Source organism: Lontra canadensis, unplaced genomic scaffold, assembly GCF_010015895.1.
Source record: "Lontra canadensis isolate GAN:19392208 unplaced genomic scaffold, GSC_riverotter_1.0 scaffold94, whole genome shotgun sequence".
Classification (NCBI taxonomy): domain Eukaryota; kingdom Metazoa; phylum Chordata; class Mammalia; order Carnivora; family Mustelidae; genus Lontra; species Lontra canadensis.
In genome coordinates, this window is record NW_022631088.1 from 7,414,927 (window position 1) to 7,434,177 (window position 19,251).

The following is a 19,251-nucleotide window of genomic DNA, read 5'->3' on the forward strand; positions in this document are numbered from 1 at the left end:
GCCCCATGTCGGGCTCCCTGCTCAGCCGGGAGTCTGCTCCTCCCTCTCCCTCTGCCCCGCTCCCCTGCTCATGCTTTCTCTCTGACTCTTTCTCAAATGAATAAATAAAATCTTCAAGGAAAAAGAAATAGACAGGATGATTTTTAATATTTTATTTATTTGACAGAGAGATCACAAGTAGATGGGAGGGGTGGGAAGCAGGCCCCCTGCTGAGCAGAGAGCCCGATGCGGGACTCGATCCCAAAACCCTGAGATCATGATCTGAGCTGAAGGCAGAGGTTTAACCCATTGAACCACCCAGGCACCCTGATACGATAATTTTAGAACAGGCTGCCTGGATGGCTCAGTCATTTTAGCATCTGCCTTTGTCTCAGGTCATCTCAGGGTCCTGGGATCGAGTCTCACGTTGAGCTCCCTGCTCATGGGGGCATCTGCTTCTCGCTCCCTCTGTCATTCCCCCCATTTATGCTCTCTGGCTCTGTTTCTGTAAAATAAATAAAGTCTTTTAAAAAATGACCATGTAAGAAGCTATTATGTCTGAGTCAGAGTGCTCACGGCTCCCGGACAGTCTCATGGTCTCTCAGGAGAGCACCTTGTGTCGCACTGCTGGTTCCTAGGGCCAGCCCTTTGGACGGCTGGGGCCTGGGTGGCAGGAAGACAGGTAGGAACTACAGCAGGGGTAGAAAAATAATCACGATTTGGTGCTACCGATGAAGGCACTGTGGTTCTCTACTTTCCAAACAAGTATCTTCTTTGTAAGCGGACACGCCCTCCAAGACACTAAGATTCTTCCCGATGGCCCTGCTTCAAAGAAGAGTTGTTGGGGTGCTCACACCAGGAGCCGCTGGGGCCTTCCTTCCCTCGGGCGCAGCGCTGGCCCTGGGATAACACACGTGCCGACATTCAGGTCAACCCAAGGTCCCGCCTGGACTCCTGGCCTGGACACCACGTGGGGTAAATGTGCTCTTCCTTTACATTCAAGCTCAAGTCTTCCTCCAGAGAACCGTCAGCCATGAAATTTAGGTGCAGATGGTTGTGTGGATAGAGTCTGGCTCTGACTCTGACCCCTCCTCCACAGCCCTGCTGTTGGCCATGCTTTACCATGGCTCGGTGTCAGCACAAGCATCGACTGCCATCGACCAGGGAAGGCATTTCAATCACGTGCCTTTTGATTTAGCTTTTGGGGCGCACGTGGGAGCAAAGGGAGAAGGTGCTTCCAGCCACATGACATGCATACTGAAGATATGACCCCCCAGTCCAGGCTCACGGGAGTGCAGAAATCACCTAGCACCTCCACACATCTTTCTCCCTCATTCTTTGTGACCAACCGGCATCTACTGGAATACCTCCAAGGACAGGGAGCTTACTACCTCATGATACTAAGGTGCTCAAAAATGGGAAAGGTCTGTCATAATCAGGGATCAAAATCTGCTCCCCATGACTTCTCTCCCCTGGGTGGCAGGTGCACCCTCTGTGGCCACCCAGGCCAGTGCTGCACCCCTCCAGCACCCCCACTCCATCATGCACATCTCAGGCCTTCGGGTTGCTCCCTGCAGCCCGATTAGTCAGAGAAGCCCCAGAATCTGGAGAAGCCCGGAGGCAGGCAGGCCTCCTGGATGAGAGCTCAGAAGTCCCCAGCAACAGAGGGCTACCTTCCTGCCTTCTGCTTCTCCCCAGAGGACTTCACAGATGCTTACAGCTTCCTTACAAGCACAAAGTGAGACCTAGTGGGAGTCGGAGTGAGTCCTTAGCGGGTGAGGTGTGGACCACATGGGGTTGGCAGGCTGGGGTGGGCAGAGGCTGCCGCAGGACATCCAAACCCTGGACCTGGTAGGGTCCCCAGCATTCAGGTAGGACAAGAAACCGAGGCTGGGCCGGAAGGAATTCATCACCCTGGGTGGCCCAGAAGGCTGGTGGGGCGCTCTCAGCTTAAGTAACCTCCACCGCCCAGACACTGCTTCTTGACGTCATCAACCCCCACCCGGACCCCTGCAAGAGACCCACTCTGCCCGGTGGCTCCCAGTACTGACATGGAGGGAGCTGTCCTTACTGAGAACCCCGCTTCTGGGTTCAGCCTGGCTGGCCATGCAGCTGCTGGGGCCGCTCGGCTCCCCGCCCTGGCCGAATTCCAGGCACCGCACGCGGCAAGGAGCGAGCTGGGGCGGCTGTTGGAGTGGGCGAGGCAGACGGAGCTGGCTCCGCGGTCGGCTAGCTCAGCATCCCCAGAACGCGGGGGCTCCGCCAGGCCGTCAGCAGGGCTGAGCTCCGGCAGCACACAGGCTGGGCAGGGGCGGCAGCAGCAGGTGCCCAGCGTGGCCCGCGACGAACACCCGCGGACGGCGGAGGGCGGGCGGGCAGGCCCGGCGGGGGTGAAGCGCAGCGGGCACAGGCGTCCGCCACCGCTCCCCCCTCCCCATGCTGTCGGGGCGGCCGTCGGGCGTGGAGGGTGTGTGAGCGTCCGCGACCCCCCGCGCCGCACCCTGCAGGCTCAGCTGCGGTCGCGCACCACGCTCCCGGTGTGGACGGGCGACGGCCGCGAGGCTTCGGGGCACGCCGTCGGGTAGCGCGCGGCTGGAGCGGCGCCGGAACACGCCCCGCGGTGCGCTCGGCCCGGACGGTAGAGGGGGCGCCCGGGCACGGCACGCGGCACCCGCGTCGCGCCAGCCTCGCCACCCGCAAGCCGCCCGTGCGAGCGCTCTGCAGCCCTCAGTCCCGGAGCTGTCCGCGCGCGGCGGTCGTGCGGGAGCCAGCCTCGACAGCGCGGACCCCAGCCGGCCGCACCCGCCCCGCCCGCTCCAGGGTCGGCCCCGCCCGCTCCAGGGTCGGCCCCGCCCGCTCCAGGGTCGGCCCCGCCCGCTCCAGGGTCGGCCCCGCCCGCTCCAGGGTCCGCTCCAGGGTCCGCTCCAGGGTCCGCCCCACACCGCGCTCGGAACTCGCTCCTTCCGCTCTGTCCACTCCACTCCCTCCGCGCTCCGCCCCGCCCTCTCCGTACGCTCCGCCCCCTCCGCGCTCCGCCCCGCCCGCTCCGTCCACTCCGCCCCCTCCGCGCTCCGCCCCGCCCCCTCCGGGCTTCGCCCCGCCCCCATTCTGGGGTCCGCGCCCCCTCCGGCAGCTCTGGGGCCTGGAGAGGCGGGCCTGCGGCGCCGCGCGGGGGCACGTCAGAGAGGGACTGCCCTCCCCCACGGCCTCCGGGCAGTGTCTCTAGGGCCGCCGTTCTGCGATTCCTCGTGACCGAAGCCCCGGGGCAGGGGAGCCGTCACGAGGTTGCTCCGCGTCCAGCCGCGCAAGCCGGACCCTCCGCCCCCCGCCCCGCGCCCTCGGACCCCCCTCGCCTGAAGAAGGTGCTTCCCCCGCGCGGCAGCCGTGGGCCCCGCTCGTCCCAACCCCCTTTTGGTCTGTTCGCGTGTCCGGGCGCTCATTCGTTCCCAAGGCCGGCAGGGCTGCCGCACGGGGCCTGGACACTGAGAGGTGACTAGGGCAGCCCGGGGAGCAGAAGCCGACGGGGGGCCGCGCCCTGAGCGTACTCAGAGTAGGGGCCCCAGACCAGGGAAAGACGGGAAGTCTTCCCGGAGGAGGCTTTGAGCTGCTCACAAGACTCTCATGGCTTGACGCATTCCAGTGGCTTCCTCTCCAAGCTGGAACGAAGTTACATTTCCTGCTTTGGCCTACGAGGCCTCGTGGCAGAGACAGACCCTCAGCGGGGGCTTCAAAGCGAATCCGGAGAACCCCAGACATGGAGGTCTGGGCTGGAATCCAAGGCCTGGTATTTGTGAAGACGCCCAGGCAGAGCCAGTGTGCGCCGCCCTCCTCTCTGACCTGCCCCCGTGGACCTGGCCTCTGACCTCGGGGAGCCTGAGTGGCTCTCCTGCAGGCCGCGCCTGTCGCAGATCTTCCCGTGGCCTGGCCTCGACCCCAATGCCGCCCCTCAGAAACGCCTTCCCTCCACGACCCCCTTCCTCAGGTCCCCAGACAGTGCACACCGTGTGCGTGGTGGGCACTCTGCTGAACACTAGGGGTGCAGCCGCCCTGGGGAGCCGGTCTTGTGCTGGGACTTAGGGTTGGGGTCCTGCTGAGGGGTGCAGACAGACAGGAGATGAGCTGCTACAGGGAACGAGCAGCAAATAGAACAGGGAAATAAGACAGATGGTTAGTAACTGAGCAGGAAGTTCCAGGAACGTGGGGTGGCTGGGCTGAAGGACGGGAGGGCCCCCAGGGGAGAGGAGGAGACCATAGTCCCCTTTATGTCACTAACCAGCCATGTGTCTTGGGGCTGACCCATTACCCTTGCCTATCTGTAAAGGAGGAGAGAGATAACCCCTGGCCAGGGTCATGGGAGAATTAGCCCAGCGAATGGGGGAAAGGTCTGAGCCCCGGCCGCTGTGGACCCTTGCTCCTTCTTCCCTTCCTCCTCCTCCTTCCCTCCCTCTCTGTCCTCTTCCCCCTCCTCCTCCTCTTCTCCCTCCTCATTCTCTCCCCCCTCCCCCTCCTTCCCATCCTTCCCAGGTTCCTATCTGGAAGACAGTCCCCCACTGGCCTTAGCTCTTTCCTTCTTTCTTGCCCTCATCAGGAACAATGGCAAGGCATGCCACCAGGAGCTGGGAGGTGGTCCCCAGAGGCCAGATCTTCCCTATGTCTTCTGTCCGCCATCAGTCCCCACAACCAGACCTGCTCCCAGGCCTCTGCCTCCCTTGCCCAGGAGGAGAATCAGCAAGAAGTGGGATTCGCAGTCCAGTTATCAGAAAGGGGGAAATTAACCTGATTACCCAGCTCCAGTCTGGGCCGGACGCTGAATGAACTAGTAATCTGATAGAAAGTTTGCAAAATGAGGGGTATTTCTTCTTCTGGTGGGAGATGTCACTGTGTATCAGGTGGCTGGGGTTTTAGTCTCTGTGCTCTAGCCATTAACGTGCTGTGTGATTTGGGGCAAGTGACTTGCCTTCTTTGGTCCCTGCTTCCTCCTCTGTAAAATGGTCTGTAAGTCCCCTTGTGTTCTCATACCCTAAGCGCTCTCTGGGTACCTGTTGTCTTCGTTCATTCACGTAGGACTTGTGGGGTGTTTGAGCCCAGGTCCTTTTTTCTCCTCTGCAGTCAGAGGGAAAGTCACACCACAGCATGGCCCCAGCCAAAACCCTCCATGACCTCCTGTCCCATTTAGAGTAAGGTCCTCACTCCTCACCTGGGTATAGGCCCTGCCTGATCTGGTGCCTGCACTCTGACCTGTTAGAGTCCTCTAACACCACACTCTGTGCTGGGATCCACCTACATCTGTCATGGCCTCCCACCAGAGCCCAAACCTCTGCTCACCTCGGGGGCCTTTGCACTTGCTAGAACCTCTGCTTGGCGCTTTTCCCAGTTTCCTCCAAGACTGGCTTCTTCTTACCCAACAGGTCTCAGATCAAATGTTGCCTCCTCCAAGAAGTCCTCCCTGACTACCTATAATCCCCAACCCCACTCCACTTCAAGTCTCCCTGTCATCACCCTAGAATAAAAAAAAAAGAGACTTTTAGGTAACTTTTTTTAAAGTAAACTTTTAAGTAAAATGTAATATCCACAGACCACACACATGCCTATGTGTCATAAGAGTACGGATGATGGATTTTCACAAACCAAACACACCCATATAACCAGCACCCACATCAAGAAGCAGAGCATGACGCATGGTCGGGGGGGGGCGGTCGGTGAAGGACTATCATGTAAAAGCCTGTGGGACATCAGCCATTCTGGGCCCAGCATTCAGGGACTCCGTTTGTCTCTGATGGAGACAGAGCTGGACCAGCATCCACGCTTACCCCAGGAGCACTGGGGGCATCGGGGAGCACAGAGAGGGAGGAGCTGAGTGGGGGCACACCGTGCTGGGGGCAGAGGATGTAGGCCAGAGAGGGAGGGCTGAGATCTGACTGGGGCCTGCAGGACTTGTTCCTGAGCACATGTGAGCACACCTTGTGTGGTGGGCCCTGTGAGGAGACCCCCTCTGGGCCCTGGGCCGGCAGAGCTGGAGGGACCGTGGAGGACATGGGTTGGAAAGTGCCTCCACCAGGATGGTCAGGGGAGTGTCCCAGAGAGGGCCGGAGGGTGGATGGAGCCAGGGGAGGGGGCAATGCTGAGGCTGAGGTGGGGGGAGGGGACACTGGGCACCACCTCCTGTGTCCAGGCCCAGGGCCAGGATCGTCACAAGAATCAGCTCCTCCAGCCCTTACGGCGCCCTGTGAGGTGGGGGACGGGGCCCCATTCCCACCGGAGGGAACTGGGGTGCCTCGGCTCTGCCCTGTGATGCTCTGATGGCATCTCCAAGGACCCGCACTCGGGATCCCCCAAGACGAAGCAGTCACGGCAGGGAGAGGGTCGCAGGTTGGGGACATTTCGTTTTCTTTTGTAAAAGCAGTCTCTTGGCTATTGTTACAACAGTGGAAACAGAGCACTTCCACAGATCATGTTTCACCAGTGATGTGGTCAGTGTTTTTCCCTTTGGATGAATTCCCCTGCAGAGAGATTACAGGTGGCTGAGTCACTGGGCACGCTGCTCCTGGGCTCCTGCCACTCGGTCCCTGCCAAGGCCCCCCTCGGCCTCCCGGAGCGCCAGGCTGTGCGCGTGGGGAATTCTCCGAGACCATGTGCCCAGCGGTCCTGGACTGTCTCCAGGACACGCAGGGCTGGGAAGCAGGGGACAGCGGGTGGCGGTGGGGATAGGCCTGGCTCAGGAGCCCCTTTAGAGCTCCACCCCCTCCCTGCCACAGATCGTGTGTGTGTGTGTGTGTGTGTGTGTGTGTGTGTGTGTGTGTCTCAGAGAGGTCGGAGCAGGGTTGGCGGCCGTCCAGCTTCCGTGGAGAACCGTTTGCCTCTTTAAGTCTTGAACGCATGTTACTTGGATACATATGCAAACTAAACACCAAAAGACAGATACTTTTGCAAATTTGACGGGTGCCAAGCGCTTCACGGGTGCCTGGTCCGACACTGCCTTCCTCGCCCCTGAGGACGAGCATCACCAGGGCTGTGTTCTCGGAGCTCAGCCCGAGTGGCCGGGGAGGTGGAACGGCGTGAGCCTGGGGCCGGGCGCATGCATACCTGCTCTGGGTCCTGCACTGTCAGTTACTGTGTGATATCATGGCAGTGACGTAAGCTCCGTTTCTCTTGCCTGCGAACGGGACAGTGATGCTCACCTCGCAGGGCTGCTGGAGGGTCAACTAGAAGATTCTGGTAAAGTGTCCGCCGTGTACAAGAGCCAGTGTTAGCTCAGGTCAGAGGCTCGGACTCTGCCAGGAGCAAGTGGCTGTAAGCGGGTGGTGGGTCGGGGGGCGGCGCAGGGCCCACACTGGGTACATGGGACCTGCTGTCCGTAGGCCCAGTGGCCAGGGCACCCCGCGGCCAAAGCCTGGGTGTCCGCCGTCCTGGATCCTCCCGTGTCACCCACTCCAGTCCCAAACAGCTCCCCACGGCCTCCCCAGAACATTTGCCCACTGTTCAGAGAGGCGACACCACCACCCCCGGCCTTGCACTCGGACTTGGGCTTATCTCTTTCATGGGGTTTCACGCCCGAGTCACAGGAGCGAGAGTGCGAGACCTGAGCTCTAGGTCAGAAACCATGATCCTGGGGACTGGCAGGCCTCCGCTGGCCTCTTGCTCGTGGAGTTACTGGAGAGAATTCCCGTGCATTTCCGACCACGGTCTTCGAGACCATTTTCCCCGCTCTGGAAACTCCGGATGGGACTTTTCTCGAGTCCCCGAGAGCTGGCTCGTGAGGAGGCCGAGAGGCTGTGTTCCGGGGTGGATCATTCTGCTTTTTCTCCATCGTGCTGGATGCCAGCAAACCCTTCCAGTCTGGACGTTTCGGTCCCTCTGTCGGAGAGGCACCCTCTTTGCTTGAAGGTCTCCTCTCTGGTCCCTCTGAGCTCTCCGGGTCTCCTGGTGTTTGGATGTTGGATTTTCGGAGCTTTAGAATAGGGAGAAGTTTTCCCTTTGATGTAGGCACATCTATTAGCTTTCTTTCCCCTACAGATTTTGCTGTTGATTTCATCTTTAAAGTATTCTTCCCAACCCCCAAATTATATAACCAGCTCCATTTTTAATGTTGGCGAGAGCAACTTTGTAATAAGGCTCGTGGTGTTTTCCTTCAACTGACTCCGCTCCACTGCGGGCAGCACACGTGAGTTTTCGTCGGGTGAATCAAGGAGAGAAACAATGTATTGGTTACAAAAAGAAGAAAAACAACCCACATAATCTATTTCATCCAGAATTTTATTACCAACAAGATTGTTTTTCTTCCTTCCTTCCTTCCTTCCTTTCTTTCTTTCTTTCTTTTTTAAAGACTTTATTGTTACATAATCTTTACACCCAGGGTGGGACTCGAACTCATGACCCCAAGATCCAGAGTCCCCTGCTCCTTCAGCCAAGCTGGCCAGGAGCTCCGAGATTCTGGTTTTTAAATGTCGAAACAAGTATTTTCTTTTCAAAAGTTAATAAAACCCATAAGAAAAAATGTTAAAGGATAAGCAAGCAGAAAGGGCTCCCAGGCCCTCAGTAAATGCAACAGAAAAGCCAAAGAAGTTTTCAGTTCATTTCCAGACACAGGGATGTGGGACCCTGTTGCTGAAGGGGTGGCAGGTAGGAAAAGGAGGGCAGCGGAGGTGATGAGCCCTGGAGCCTGCGGGTCGGAGTGGGGGGAGCGGGACCCGACTGTGCTGGGCTGGGGCTGGGGGCGCGGCTCACGGGGAGAGCTGCTTGGATTCACGGGCAACAGTTTCCTCCCGGGGTCCTGGTGGGCGCTGGCCCGGGAGACCAGGCCTGGCCCCTGGGGGCTGCTGGGCTCTGGGTGGAGGCCAGAGCTGACTGCAGGGAACAGCGATGCCATCACCAGGGTCCCCCTGGACTTAGACTGGCTCCTGGCTCCTGGCACTGGAGAGGCGCTGGGAACAGAAGCCTTTGTGAATCCTCATGAAGGGGAAGGGGCCTGTTTCCAGAGCACCTGGCTGCCTGAGGAAACAGCTCCCGGGGAGGAGGCGCTGCAACACAGCGGCCCCCATGATGACCACAGCCCACACTGGCTATCTGGGGAGTCAGAGCGTGCAGCGGCCAGGGACCCGAGTGCCACAGGCAGGCCTGGCCAGGCCCTGACACCTGCATGTGTGGGGCCCTCGGCAGAGGACATGGGCTGTGTGCTCTGCACTTCTCCACCTGCACGCCCAGGAGAGTGGTGACCTCTACTTCACCTTGGGAGCAAGACGTCTCGAGACATCACATGTAGGGCATGGGGCCTGCACAGGGAACTCGGGTTCGGTGTTCCACTTGGGCCTCCGTCTGTTTACTGTTCTCACTGCCCAATGGGCTGCTGGCGAGGCAGTGGACAGTGATGGCTCAGGACTCCCCAGGGGGACGGCTGCTGGGACCCCCACACTGCTGTCCCTTTCCGTGGGGCGGACCACCCTCCCAAGCTCGGGCAGCTGGTGCTGTGCATCAGAGATGGGGACAAACTGGCCCGAGTCTCCGGGCTTCCGCAACAACGCCAGTCAGGCCTGGGCCGGCGGCTCAGCAACCCTTCCAAGGCAGGCGTCCCTTGCGTCTCCCAGAGGGCACTTAGTCCTGTCCCACGGGGGATGGGGGGTGGGGCAACCTTGCTCAGCAGTCTGGCCCCTACACCAGAATTTAGAATGATTTTTGCAACTCTGGTGGTGTACTGGAGTGGAAGGGACCCTCCAAAAAAGTTCCTTTAATCTGGGGAGACCTACCTCCCTGTCAAGGTCACAAACATGCAGGCCCGGGACAGTAAGCCCAGAGCCGGGCCTAACCCACAGATGAGCTCTCCCTCGTGCACAGGGGAGGGTCCCCGCCAGAGACTGCCGCTTAGAATGCATCAGTGGGTAGAACACAGATTTCCTGCCGATGCAGTTCACAGTCTGGTATGTGCTCGGCCCCACGCTAACCAGGGCTGAGAAGCATCTCCCGGCTAGGCCACTCACTGAGAAAAAGCCAGGGGCCGTTAGAGCGGAGCGTGCTGCCCCAAGCGTCCACACTCGTTTCTTGGGAGGATTCGTGGGAAACTGAGGCAGAAATGGCCCCCGGGAAGGAGCACCGAGGGGCCGGGGATGACCCACTTTGGGAGGAGGGGTACTTTTCACTGTGTGTAAAGGTTGAACGTTTACCCTGTGCTTGCCTGACCCCCAGAACACAAAGCACAACGAAGACACTAGAACATAAGCTCTTTGGTTTGCCACACAGGCCTTCAAACGACTTCGTCCTCTCGCCAGAGACTTGCAACCTGGACACTAGTGACGTTCGCACTGGACAACCCCTTGCGGTGGGGGCTGCCCCAGGCACCGTGGGAGGGTCGGCGGCATCCCCAGCCTCTACCCACAGGGTGCCCGTGGCACCTCCCCCTTGGCTGTGACGACCAAAAATGTCTCCAGACATTGCAAAATTCCACGGAAGTGAAATCACCACTGGCTGAGAACGTCCGCCCGAGAAAACCCGTGAAATGGGGAGTGGGGACCCGCGTCTCCATTAGCCGGATATGACAGTCGAGGCCCACAGTTTTCATTAAATTAAAAAAAATTGTGTGCCTCATTTTACCATTGTTACCTATTCGTTTATAACCATAAACAGACCAGGCTCTGCTCTGCTCGCTACCTTTTAAGCAACCTGTCAATATATACATGGAAACACAGAAGCAGAACACTGCCAGCTTCTCCTTCAATTGGGTGAGTTTCTGGTCACCTTTTAGCGAAATTAAATCTCCCTGGGGGTGTTGGGCTGCCTCGCATAGTGATCACCGAAACTTAAACTACCAAGGTTGGGGTGGGGGAGTCTGTAATTGGACCTTCTGGACAATTACATCCAACATGCTGAAATATCATCTCTCTTGTTTGGTTCAAAACATACTCTTTGCTCCCCGAATTTGGAGTTGGCCTTGTCTTTCTGGCTGGGTTATGCCCCAAGTCCCGAGGGCAGCACTGAGCTCGCTGTGCCTTTGCATCCCGTCCTGTCCAGCCTGGTTTGTGGGGAGGGGCGCGCGGGATAAAGGTCAGGACCTGGGACTGGAGTGGGAGCAGGTGGCACTGTTGTCAGCCGTCAGAGAGGCCTCCGGTCAGTCTCGATGGCTGGCCGCAGGAGGCAGGGTGGCAAGTTGCGGGGCTGGCCAGGGAGGGCTGTGTGTCCCCTCACAGGGTCGTCTTGGTTTCTTGGGTGTCCTGTGCTGGGGCCTGCGTCCCGCAGGCGAGTACGACCCGACGTTGCATCTCATGGTGGTGGGGTTCGCAGACCCACGAACAGACCGCAGGCATTCTGTGTGATGGGTGCCATGACTGGTGGGGCAGTGGGGGCTCTCGGAGCGCGGAGAAGTGGGAAGGGGAGACTGCCCGTGAGCGCTGACGCGGTCAGCGTCTGCAAGGACGAATCTCGGGTGTACCAGGTCTATGCCCACCGTTTCCTTTCACCGCACGTGGCTGGCTCGCATCACTCCGGCATCACTCCGGTGGCTCCGCTCAACCGGCCCGTCCTCAGGTGCCCTCCCTGACCGTCCTCCCGTCTCCCAGCTTTGCCCCCCAACCCCCACCGCCCGCAGCCCCTCTCGGCGGGGGGCCTTGTTTCCATGTCTGTCTGCTATGCCCGTGGTCTGGGCGCCTCTTTTGGAGCAAGGCTCTTGACAACAGATACCGTGTCTGTGGTGTTCACTGACTTCCCCACATCTGCAGGGTGAGGAGGAGACGGGCCTGGCCGATGAGTGTGGATGGAGGAGAGGGGTGGGGGGCATCTCTAGAATGCTCAGGGCAGGCCAAGATGGGGACTGAGCAGGGTCTAGGGGCTCGTGGACCAAACGGAGGCTGGAGGAAGCGTGAGCCTGGGGAACTGACGGGACGGGAGAGGTTCACATACCCCCTGGGGAAGTGGGACTGAGGAGAGAAGCAGAGCAGGTCCTGGAGGGTGTCCCGTCCGCGGGGGAGCAGTATCAGTGTCTTTCAAAGGAGGGAGGCCAGGATGCTTTCAGATGGAGGATCGGCAGCCGTGGGGACCAAGGAAGGAGGGGGCCCCGGAGCACCGTCCCTGGGGAAGAAGGAGGGAACGGCAGAAGCATTTGCCTCCAACCGCTGGAGGGTCCAGATGAGGGGAAGCTAGCTCATGGGTGCCCGGCGCAGGCTTGGTGCGCGGGGTGAGACGTGTGTGAGGCTGGATGCGGCGGCCTGAATTGTCCCCGTCACGGGAGTGAGGGGGAGAGAAGGGGGTTGGGTGGGAGCCAGAGGTCAAGCAGTGGATGTAGCTAGGAAGGCAAGTGGGTGAAGCCAGGAGGGGGTGATGGGGGGAGAGGAAGAAGGTGACTCGGGACCAGAGGAAGAACCCATAGAACGTGATGAAGAGGGTGGTCTGGGGAGGGTGGGAAAGTGGCAGGGTCAGGTGTGAAGGTCCGGCCCCGGCCCTCAGGTTTCCAATGTGGGACAGTTGGGGACGACAGCCTAGGCTGTGGGCCTGGGGGCTGGTGGCAGAGGTGGACGAAAGGTCCCTGGGAAATGAGGGCTTCAAGGAACTGAGCGGCCACGAACTCCCTGTGTCCTGGGAGGACAGTAGGGCTAAGGGTGCAGGAGCTGGGAGTGAGCTTCCAGAGACGAGGGAACGTGCAGGGGAGACGACAGCGAGGAGTGTGGGTCTCGGAGGCCAGGGGCGGGAGGCTACCCCCCCCAAGCACGGGGAACTCCAGGAGGTCCCTGTGCAGGGGACAGGGTAAGTGAAGGCTGGAGTGTCCTAGGACCAGGTTCCGGGGAGCACAGGAGGAAGGGCTGCGGCCACTGAGGACAGAGGGCGGGGCCTGCGCCCACGGGACCCCGCTTTGGCCAGCACTAACCCACCGGCCGCGCAGCAGAATGGACACTGTGGCTGCGGGACTGGCCTCACGTGGGAGCCGTCGCCCACCGTCCAGGCCACTCTCCTGAGCCGGCTTTGGAGTAGGGTCCACTAGGGAGTCCCCCGGGGGACCTCCGGACCCCTTTTCCCAGGGGGTCCAGCCTGTTCGGGGAAGAGCGACATTCCGGAAATTCTGGCTCATAGCGGGGCTTGGAGGGTCGCGGCCCGGAGTCCCGGCTCGGCTCTGCCGCCAGAGGGCGCCTGCGGCCGGGAGGGCGGTCACGGCCGTCGGGGGGCGCCACGGGCGCCCAGCCGGGACCCGCCCCCAAACCGCAGCCGGTGGGGCCCGCGGGGCGGGGTGGGGCGGGGCCGGGGTGGGGGGCGGGGCGGCGGGAGGGGCGGGGCCGGGGTGGGGGAGGTGGGGGGCGGGGCGGCCCGGCCGCGCGGCCCCCTCCCGCCCTCCCTCGCTCCTCTCTTGTCCTCTCTCTCTTTCTTTCTTTCTCGCCGTCGGGCTCTCGGTCCCTGGAGCCTCCTGCGCCGCCGAGGGGGCGGGCCCTGCAGCCTTTGTTGCCGCAGGCCGGGTCCCGACGCGGGAGCTGCGCGCGGGCCGGGCATGTCCTGAGCCAGACCCGGACCGGGCAGCGAGCGGACGGGACGGACGAGAGCGCGCGCGCGGGGTAGCCCCCGGCGCCGCCCGCCCCGGCCATGCCCGGCCGCCTGAGCGCCCGCAGCGCCCGCAGCGCTCGCAGCCCCCGCAGCCCCGCGCCGCGGCTGCGCCCCCTGCTCCTGCTGCTCTGCGCCCTGGCGCCCGGCGACCCCGGACCCGCACCAGGTGGGTGGCCGCCTTTCCCCACCGGCCGGCCCCGCGCGCCCCCCGCGCACCCCGGGGGCTCTAGACCGGGCGGGGCCGGGGGACAAAGCCGCGCACCCGGCGGCCCCCTGCCCGTGCCTGGAGGCAGCCCCTCCGTCCTCGGGCGTACCGCGCGGGGCCCCTCCGGGGATGGTCCGCGGGGCTGCACGGAGCGCGGTCTGCGCGCGGAGGGCTCCGTGTCGAGCCTCGTCGGCGCCCGGTCCGAGAGCAGCCCGCCGGGACGCCGCGGGCCGGGGCGCGGGGTCACAGCTCCGGGCTGCGGCGGGCGGTCGGCGGCGCGGGGGCCCGGCTCGCGCGCCCCCAGCACTTCCTGCCTCCCCTCTCCAGAGTGTGCAGACGCCCGAGCGCAGCGGAGGGGAGCGGAGGGGAGCTTCTCCCGGCCCTGGGCTCGGCTCTCGCTGCCCCGCCCGGCCGGCCTCCGACGAGCCTCTGGCCGGCGTCCAGGCCTTCCTCGGCCGCGGAGCTCCAAGCGCGTCCGAGGCAGCCGGCCTGGGATTTTAGGAGCCAAGGGTCTAGGAGACCCCCGGCCCCGCGCCCAGGAGCTCCTGGTCTGATGGGGGTTGATCGGATAGCTTCGAGAGCCATGCTGGCCAAGCGGTCGGGAAGGCTTTGTAGGGGAGGAGAGGCCAGAGCCAGGAGGGACGGGAGATGGATGAACTCGGGGTGGGCTGGAGGGAGTGGGGACGTCCCTGCCGCGGGGCGTGGGCCGCATTAGGCCTGCGTGCTGGGGATGGGGGACTCGTGCCTCTTCAGCACAGAGACTCAAGGGAAAAGCGTCTGGGGCCGGAGTCTAAGGAGGCATTTAAACCAGATCTTAGAGGTTTTGGGGAGCCCTTGAGGGGAGTAGCTCATGGGTGCGGGGGTTTTAGGGAGGTTTCCTCTAGCAGCAGGGTATAGGGGGTGGAGAGGGAGCAAATATTTAATGCACTCTTATTTCTCACCCTCTCTACAACAGGCCTGCAAGGCAGGTGATAGAAAGTTCTTTCAGGATCCAGGGGAGAGGCTCCGAGACTGTGCCCTACCAGGCTGGGCTCCTTAGCTACCATGTGAATCCTGTTTTCCCTCTGCCCAGAGCCGGGTCGTCAGGACCGACCAGGTGATGGGGATGAGGCAGCAGGAAGTGGTTGCTCCAAGGAACAGTCCCTGAGCCCTTACTGGGGTCCAGGTCCCCCGCAGTGGTGGGAGGAGTGGGGGGGGGCGGTCAGGACCCTCTCCACTTCCACTGCAGGCCAGCCGGTGTATGAGCTTGGCCGAGCTCCTGCCGCTCCAGGGCCATAGTTAAGTGGGGAGAACGGTGTTTTCCCCAGCAGGGTTCTTGGGAGGATCCAGATGCTGGGTATCAGTTCTTAGCCCAGGGTAGAGGGACCGCCACTGAGACCCACCGAGACCAGGGAGACCCTGCGGAGTCTTGTGGTTGTGGCCTGCTGTTTGAGCTTACCTGACAGAGCAGGTACCTTCTCTTGTCTGATCGGCCCCCCCGCACTCCTGGGACAATGTCTGTTCCGCTAACCCCTAGGTATACAACATGGGGACCCCCAGCTGCCCTCACTCAGGATGCCTGAGCTGTGTGTCATTTTCTTTGGAGCTGACCCAAGAGTCCTAGACCAGGGGCCCTACCCTCTCAGCACTATCTTTTTTGAGACCAATAGGGCCTATCTTGGACTCACTTGTAGGAGGTGTATCCTGACTTTTTCTTCTGTGACAAATCAAGGAGCTTGTGGGGGTTGATGGGACTGGGGCCCGGTAATGTCCCCATCCTCATTGCTGAATGGCACACATGAGCCCAGTGTGCATACTGGGCACACGCAAGCTCGCTGGAGGACGCAAGCGCGCGCACCCTGGTTATTTTTTCCTCTTTGACATGAGCATGGGGTCAGGTCGTTTGAAGGGCTGGACTGTGACTCAGGTTTTTGATAGAGAGGGGAGGGTAAACACGTTGGCATTCTCTGGTAGAAGCTGCAAAGTGACAGTTCTGTCACCGAGGGATGATACTCCAAGTACTTAACGCCCGCCATGGCAGGGGCTCCGTCCGTTGGGCGCAGGGCTCCTGACCCAGCAGGCTCGCTGCCCGGTGCCTGCAGCCCTGCTCTCGCTCAGCCCTGCGCACCCACGGAGCCTGGAGCCACAGTTAGGCCCTGCCAGCCCTGGGGGGCTGAGAGTGTCAGCCAGTCTCTGCTGGGGGTCGGCTGTAGACAGCGGACAGGCTGTCTGCTTCGTAACTCGCCTGCCCCCTTTATAAACCATTTTAATGGCAAAACAACATAAGTTACAAAAAAGATGAGAGCAGAGCAAAACCAGAAAATAAAAGTTATTGTGGAGTGATAACTTCCTGTAAGTCTTTCTTTTTCTTTTTTTGATTAAAAAGCTCTTTCTTAAGCCATTAGGCAAAGAGAGAAAACAGGCTTTTATGAAATTGCGGAGAACCCTTTAGAAGCTCGCTTGCTAAGTCTGGGTTATAGCTTCGCTCCCGATGGCTCAGTGCCGTCTCCGGTTCCCAGCACCTGCGTGGGAGCTTGTTCCACTCACAGCCCAGGGGAGCAGGTGCGGTGGTGGTGGCCCCCATCCGACAGGTGGAGAAGCAGGTGGGGCGGTTGAGTTACTCAACGGGGGGCTCACTGCTGCAGTGGCCGAGCTGAGATTCAGACCCGCTGTCTGGAGGGCGCGTGAGCCTCATGCCTTTGACCTACCTTTCGGTCACATTTCTGAACCGAATAGGCTGCTTCTTTATAAGTCACCTCGAATTTCTGTCTTCTGCGGTTTGCCCAAGGTGGAGAGCAGGGATTCCCAGCAGGGCCGCATGTCGGGGACGGGCAGGGTTCCCTCCCCAGGGACACTTGCTTGGAGTTCTTGGGGTCACTTCTCCGCCGTCGTTCAGAATCCCCCCTGTCATTCGCACCCATGACCCCCTGCCTGATGCCCCAATACGCTGCTCTTGCCAGGAGTGAGCCACACGGCAGCCATTCCTCGGGGACCCGAGCGCTTCGGGCCGGCCCCCACGCCCCCTTAGCTGGCTTTCGCGGCCTGGGCAGGGGTGGCCCATGCCCGGGGCACCGCTGGGAATGATACTGAAAATGGAGTTTTGGGACACAGCCGCTGTGTCATCCCAATACCTTTGTCCTTCCGCTCACAGCCCTGGGTTCTCTGGGCAGGCAGGGTGGCGGAGACTCAGCCCGATGACGGAGTGACGTCCCCGGGCCACACAGCTGTGGAGTGGCCGAGCCGGAGGAACCTTCCTGTGTTCCAAGCCCACGTGCCCGACAGTGCCGTATCTTGTCAGCCCACCGTCTCATTTTACAAGACAATTATGGGGGGGCCCAAGCTGGCCGCCTCTCTTGCCCGCACCTGTGGCATTTCCCGGGCCCGCTCCGGGACGCTCCAGGGTCAGAGGACCTCATGCCACCCTGTCCCGTGAGGCTTCTCCTCACTTCTGTCCGTCGGGGCTGTGTCCCCTCCCCTCGCCGGGCCACTCAGCACTGGGCCTTACACCTCTTTCTCGACGTTGAGGGGAGGGACAGCGTCTCCCACGTTTTTCCCGGACTTTGGCTCACCTAACCATCTCTCGCAGTTAGTAGCCAGGGGTGACGCCGCAAAGGCCACGCACCAGGGCGGCCTGACGTGGGAACAAACCCGGCGGGCGGCCTGTCTCTTGTTACCCCGCTTCTGTGAGAAGTGCTGTGCTTTAGTCCTTGAAAGACTGCGCAGCCAGGAGGCCAAAGGGCAGCCTGCATTTGAGGGGAACACACTAGGGGGTAGTGGGGTTGGCCGGGGGTACGGGTCCTCTCCAGCGGGGCTCCCTGCTCCACGCCAGCCACTTCTGCGAGGTGGGAATGGAGGCCTGACGTGGATGGCTAAGACTTCTCAAGAAAGCTGAAAGTGGAGATTTTTGGACAAGATCGTGTCCTTTTTAATAAAGCATAGGCAACGGATTAAATATTTTTTCAATATTGGTGCAAGCCAAAATGAGGAAACAAGATCAACTCAGGGAGAAGACGGAGCCCGCGAGCAGCCCTGGACCCCGAGTGCCCCGGCGAGGGTGACGGAGTACGGAGTCTCCTCCAACAAGCCGGCCCACCGGCTTCCAGAGCTCAGCCTTGGGGACTGTCACGTCACAGGCCCTGCACGGCCAAGGGACATACAGACTCTGGGGCCCCAGAGTCCTGGGTCTATGGAATCCATCTCTGGGCTGGGTCTGGAGCCCCCACAGCTTTTAGAGCTTGGCAGGTACTGCTGATGTCCGGCCAAGGTCACTCCCCACCGAGGATTTCCGGACTTCCCTGATGATCACAGTCCCCTGAGGCTCTTAGTAAAAAAACGCAGCTTCCCAGTCCCATTTCCTGGAGACATTGATTCAGCGGGTCTGGGACAGGGCCTGGGAACTTGGTTTAATTTGGTTTTCACAAATTCTTACCCGAGAAGTCTGGGAAACCCTTGCATTCGTGTCCTCCAGAGACTCAGAAACGGAAGCTTTGCCCGGAGCCTCACAGAGTGACCCCACCCGTCCGGACTGAACTTGCTCTTGGATAGCACCCCGTGGGCTGCCCCCCAGGCGGCTGTGGATGCTGGGGTGCGGCCTCAGCGGAGGCACAGCACTGGCCTGTGCAGGGCCGTCTGCACATGGTTCGGCAGGAGCCCAGTGAGGTGGTTTCTGCAGCCTGGCCCCGATGGAGCTTTGGCTGGGCTTGGCTGCCCTCGTGGCCCCAGCAGGCGGCTACAGAGAGGTCCCTGGCGGGACTTTGCCGGGCGCCCAGGCATTCCTACGGCTCGAGGGGTCATTGTCCTGGGCGGCCAGGATTCCGGAGAGCTGGGCATACACCCAGTTGGGCAGGGCAGGACCTCGGGCTGAGAGAAACATTGGACGGGCCAGTTTCCTAACTGCTCCTCAGAGCCTAGGGACACGAGCTTCAGCACCAGGACCCCTGACCCCCACAGCGGCACTGCTCTGATGTGTCTGTGTGTCTACACGAGATTCCTTTTGAAGACCAGGTCTGGTAGCTACACAAGTTTGCAAAATTGCTCTAGGGCACGTCCTTTATGTTAGCGACCGGGAGACAGGCCCAGAGAGGCACGGACTGCTGTGAGCGCACAGCCGTGTTCCTGCAGAGACTGAAGCCATGTGGGGGGCCTGGAGTGCGGTCTCGGCTCTGTCCCTCTTGCTCTGTGGCTCTGGGCCAGTGTGGACATCCCCAAAGCCCCTGCGCTTTCTCCAGAGCAGCCTGCAGCCTTCACCGCGGGGGTCCTCGCCTGGAATCCGCAGCCCCAGGGACACGGGCAAGATGTAAAGGACCATGAACTCTGATGGGAAGATAGAACGTCTCTAAGTTTTTTACCTCTAAGCGTTTTCTTCAGTTATGCGTGGTCGCACCCAACTACAGTAGCATTAGCAGCCCCTGTGACTTTGTTTCCAACCCAGAAAACGTGTTTTTCTGTCTCAAATACGGTTGTAGCTCATCACTACTGCACGGTTACCGTAGCTGTTGAATTTGCCCTTAGGTCCTGCTTTGTGCGTTCATGAAGCAGTGCCGATGTCGGTAGCCCACTCCCAAAATTATGCTGATGGC

At 60.9% G+C, this 19,251-nt stretch overlaps 1 protein-coding gene and 1 long non-coding RNA gene across 2 annotated transcripts in view; both read left to right on the forward strand.

The window, feature by feature from the left end:
* Nucleotides 1–3,949: 3,949 nt before the first annotated feature.
* On the forward strand, nucleotides 3,950–5,496 carry LOC116854738. The gene is made up of 2 exons (XR_004380213.1): nucleotides 3,950–3,990; nucleotides 5,388–5,496. It is a non-coding gene; the product is annotated as an uncharacterized LOC116854738 (long non-coding RNA).
* A 7,842-nt stretch (nucleotides 5,497–13,338) lies between these two features.
* ADAMTS7 (ADAM metallopeptidase with thrombospondin type 1 motif 7) overlaps nucleotides 13,339–19,251 on the forward strand; it is a 40,209-nt gene continuing 34,296 nt past the window's right edge. Inside the window, exon 1 of the mRNA XM_032836875.1 lies at nucleotides 13,339–13,654. Within this exon, the coding sequence (XP_032692766.1) occupies nucleotides 13,528–13,654 (127 nt within the window). The 5' untranslated portion in view covers nucleotides 13,339–13,527. The remainder of the gene's footprint in view (nucleotides 13,655–19,251) is intronic.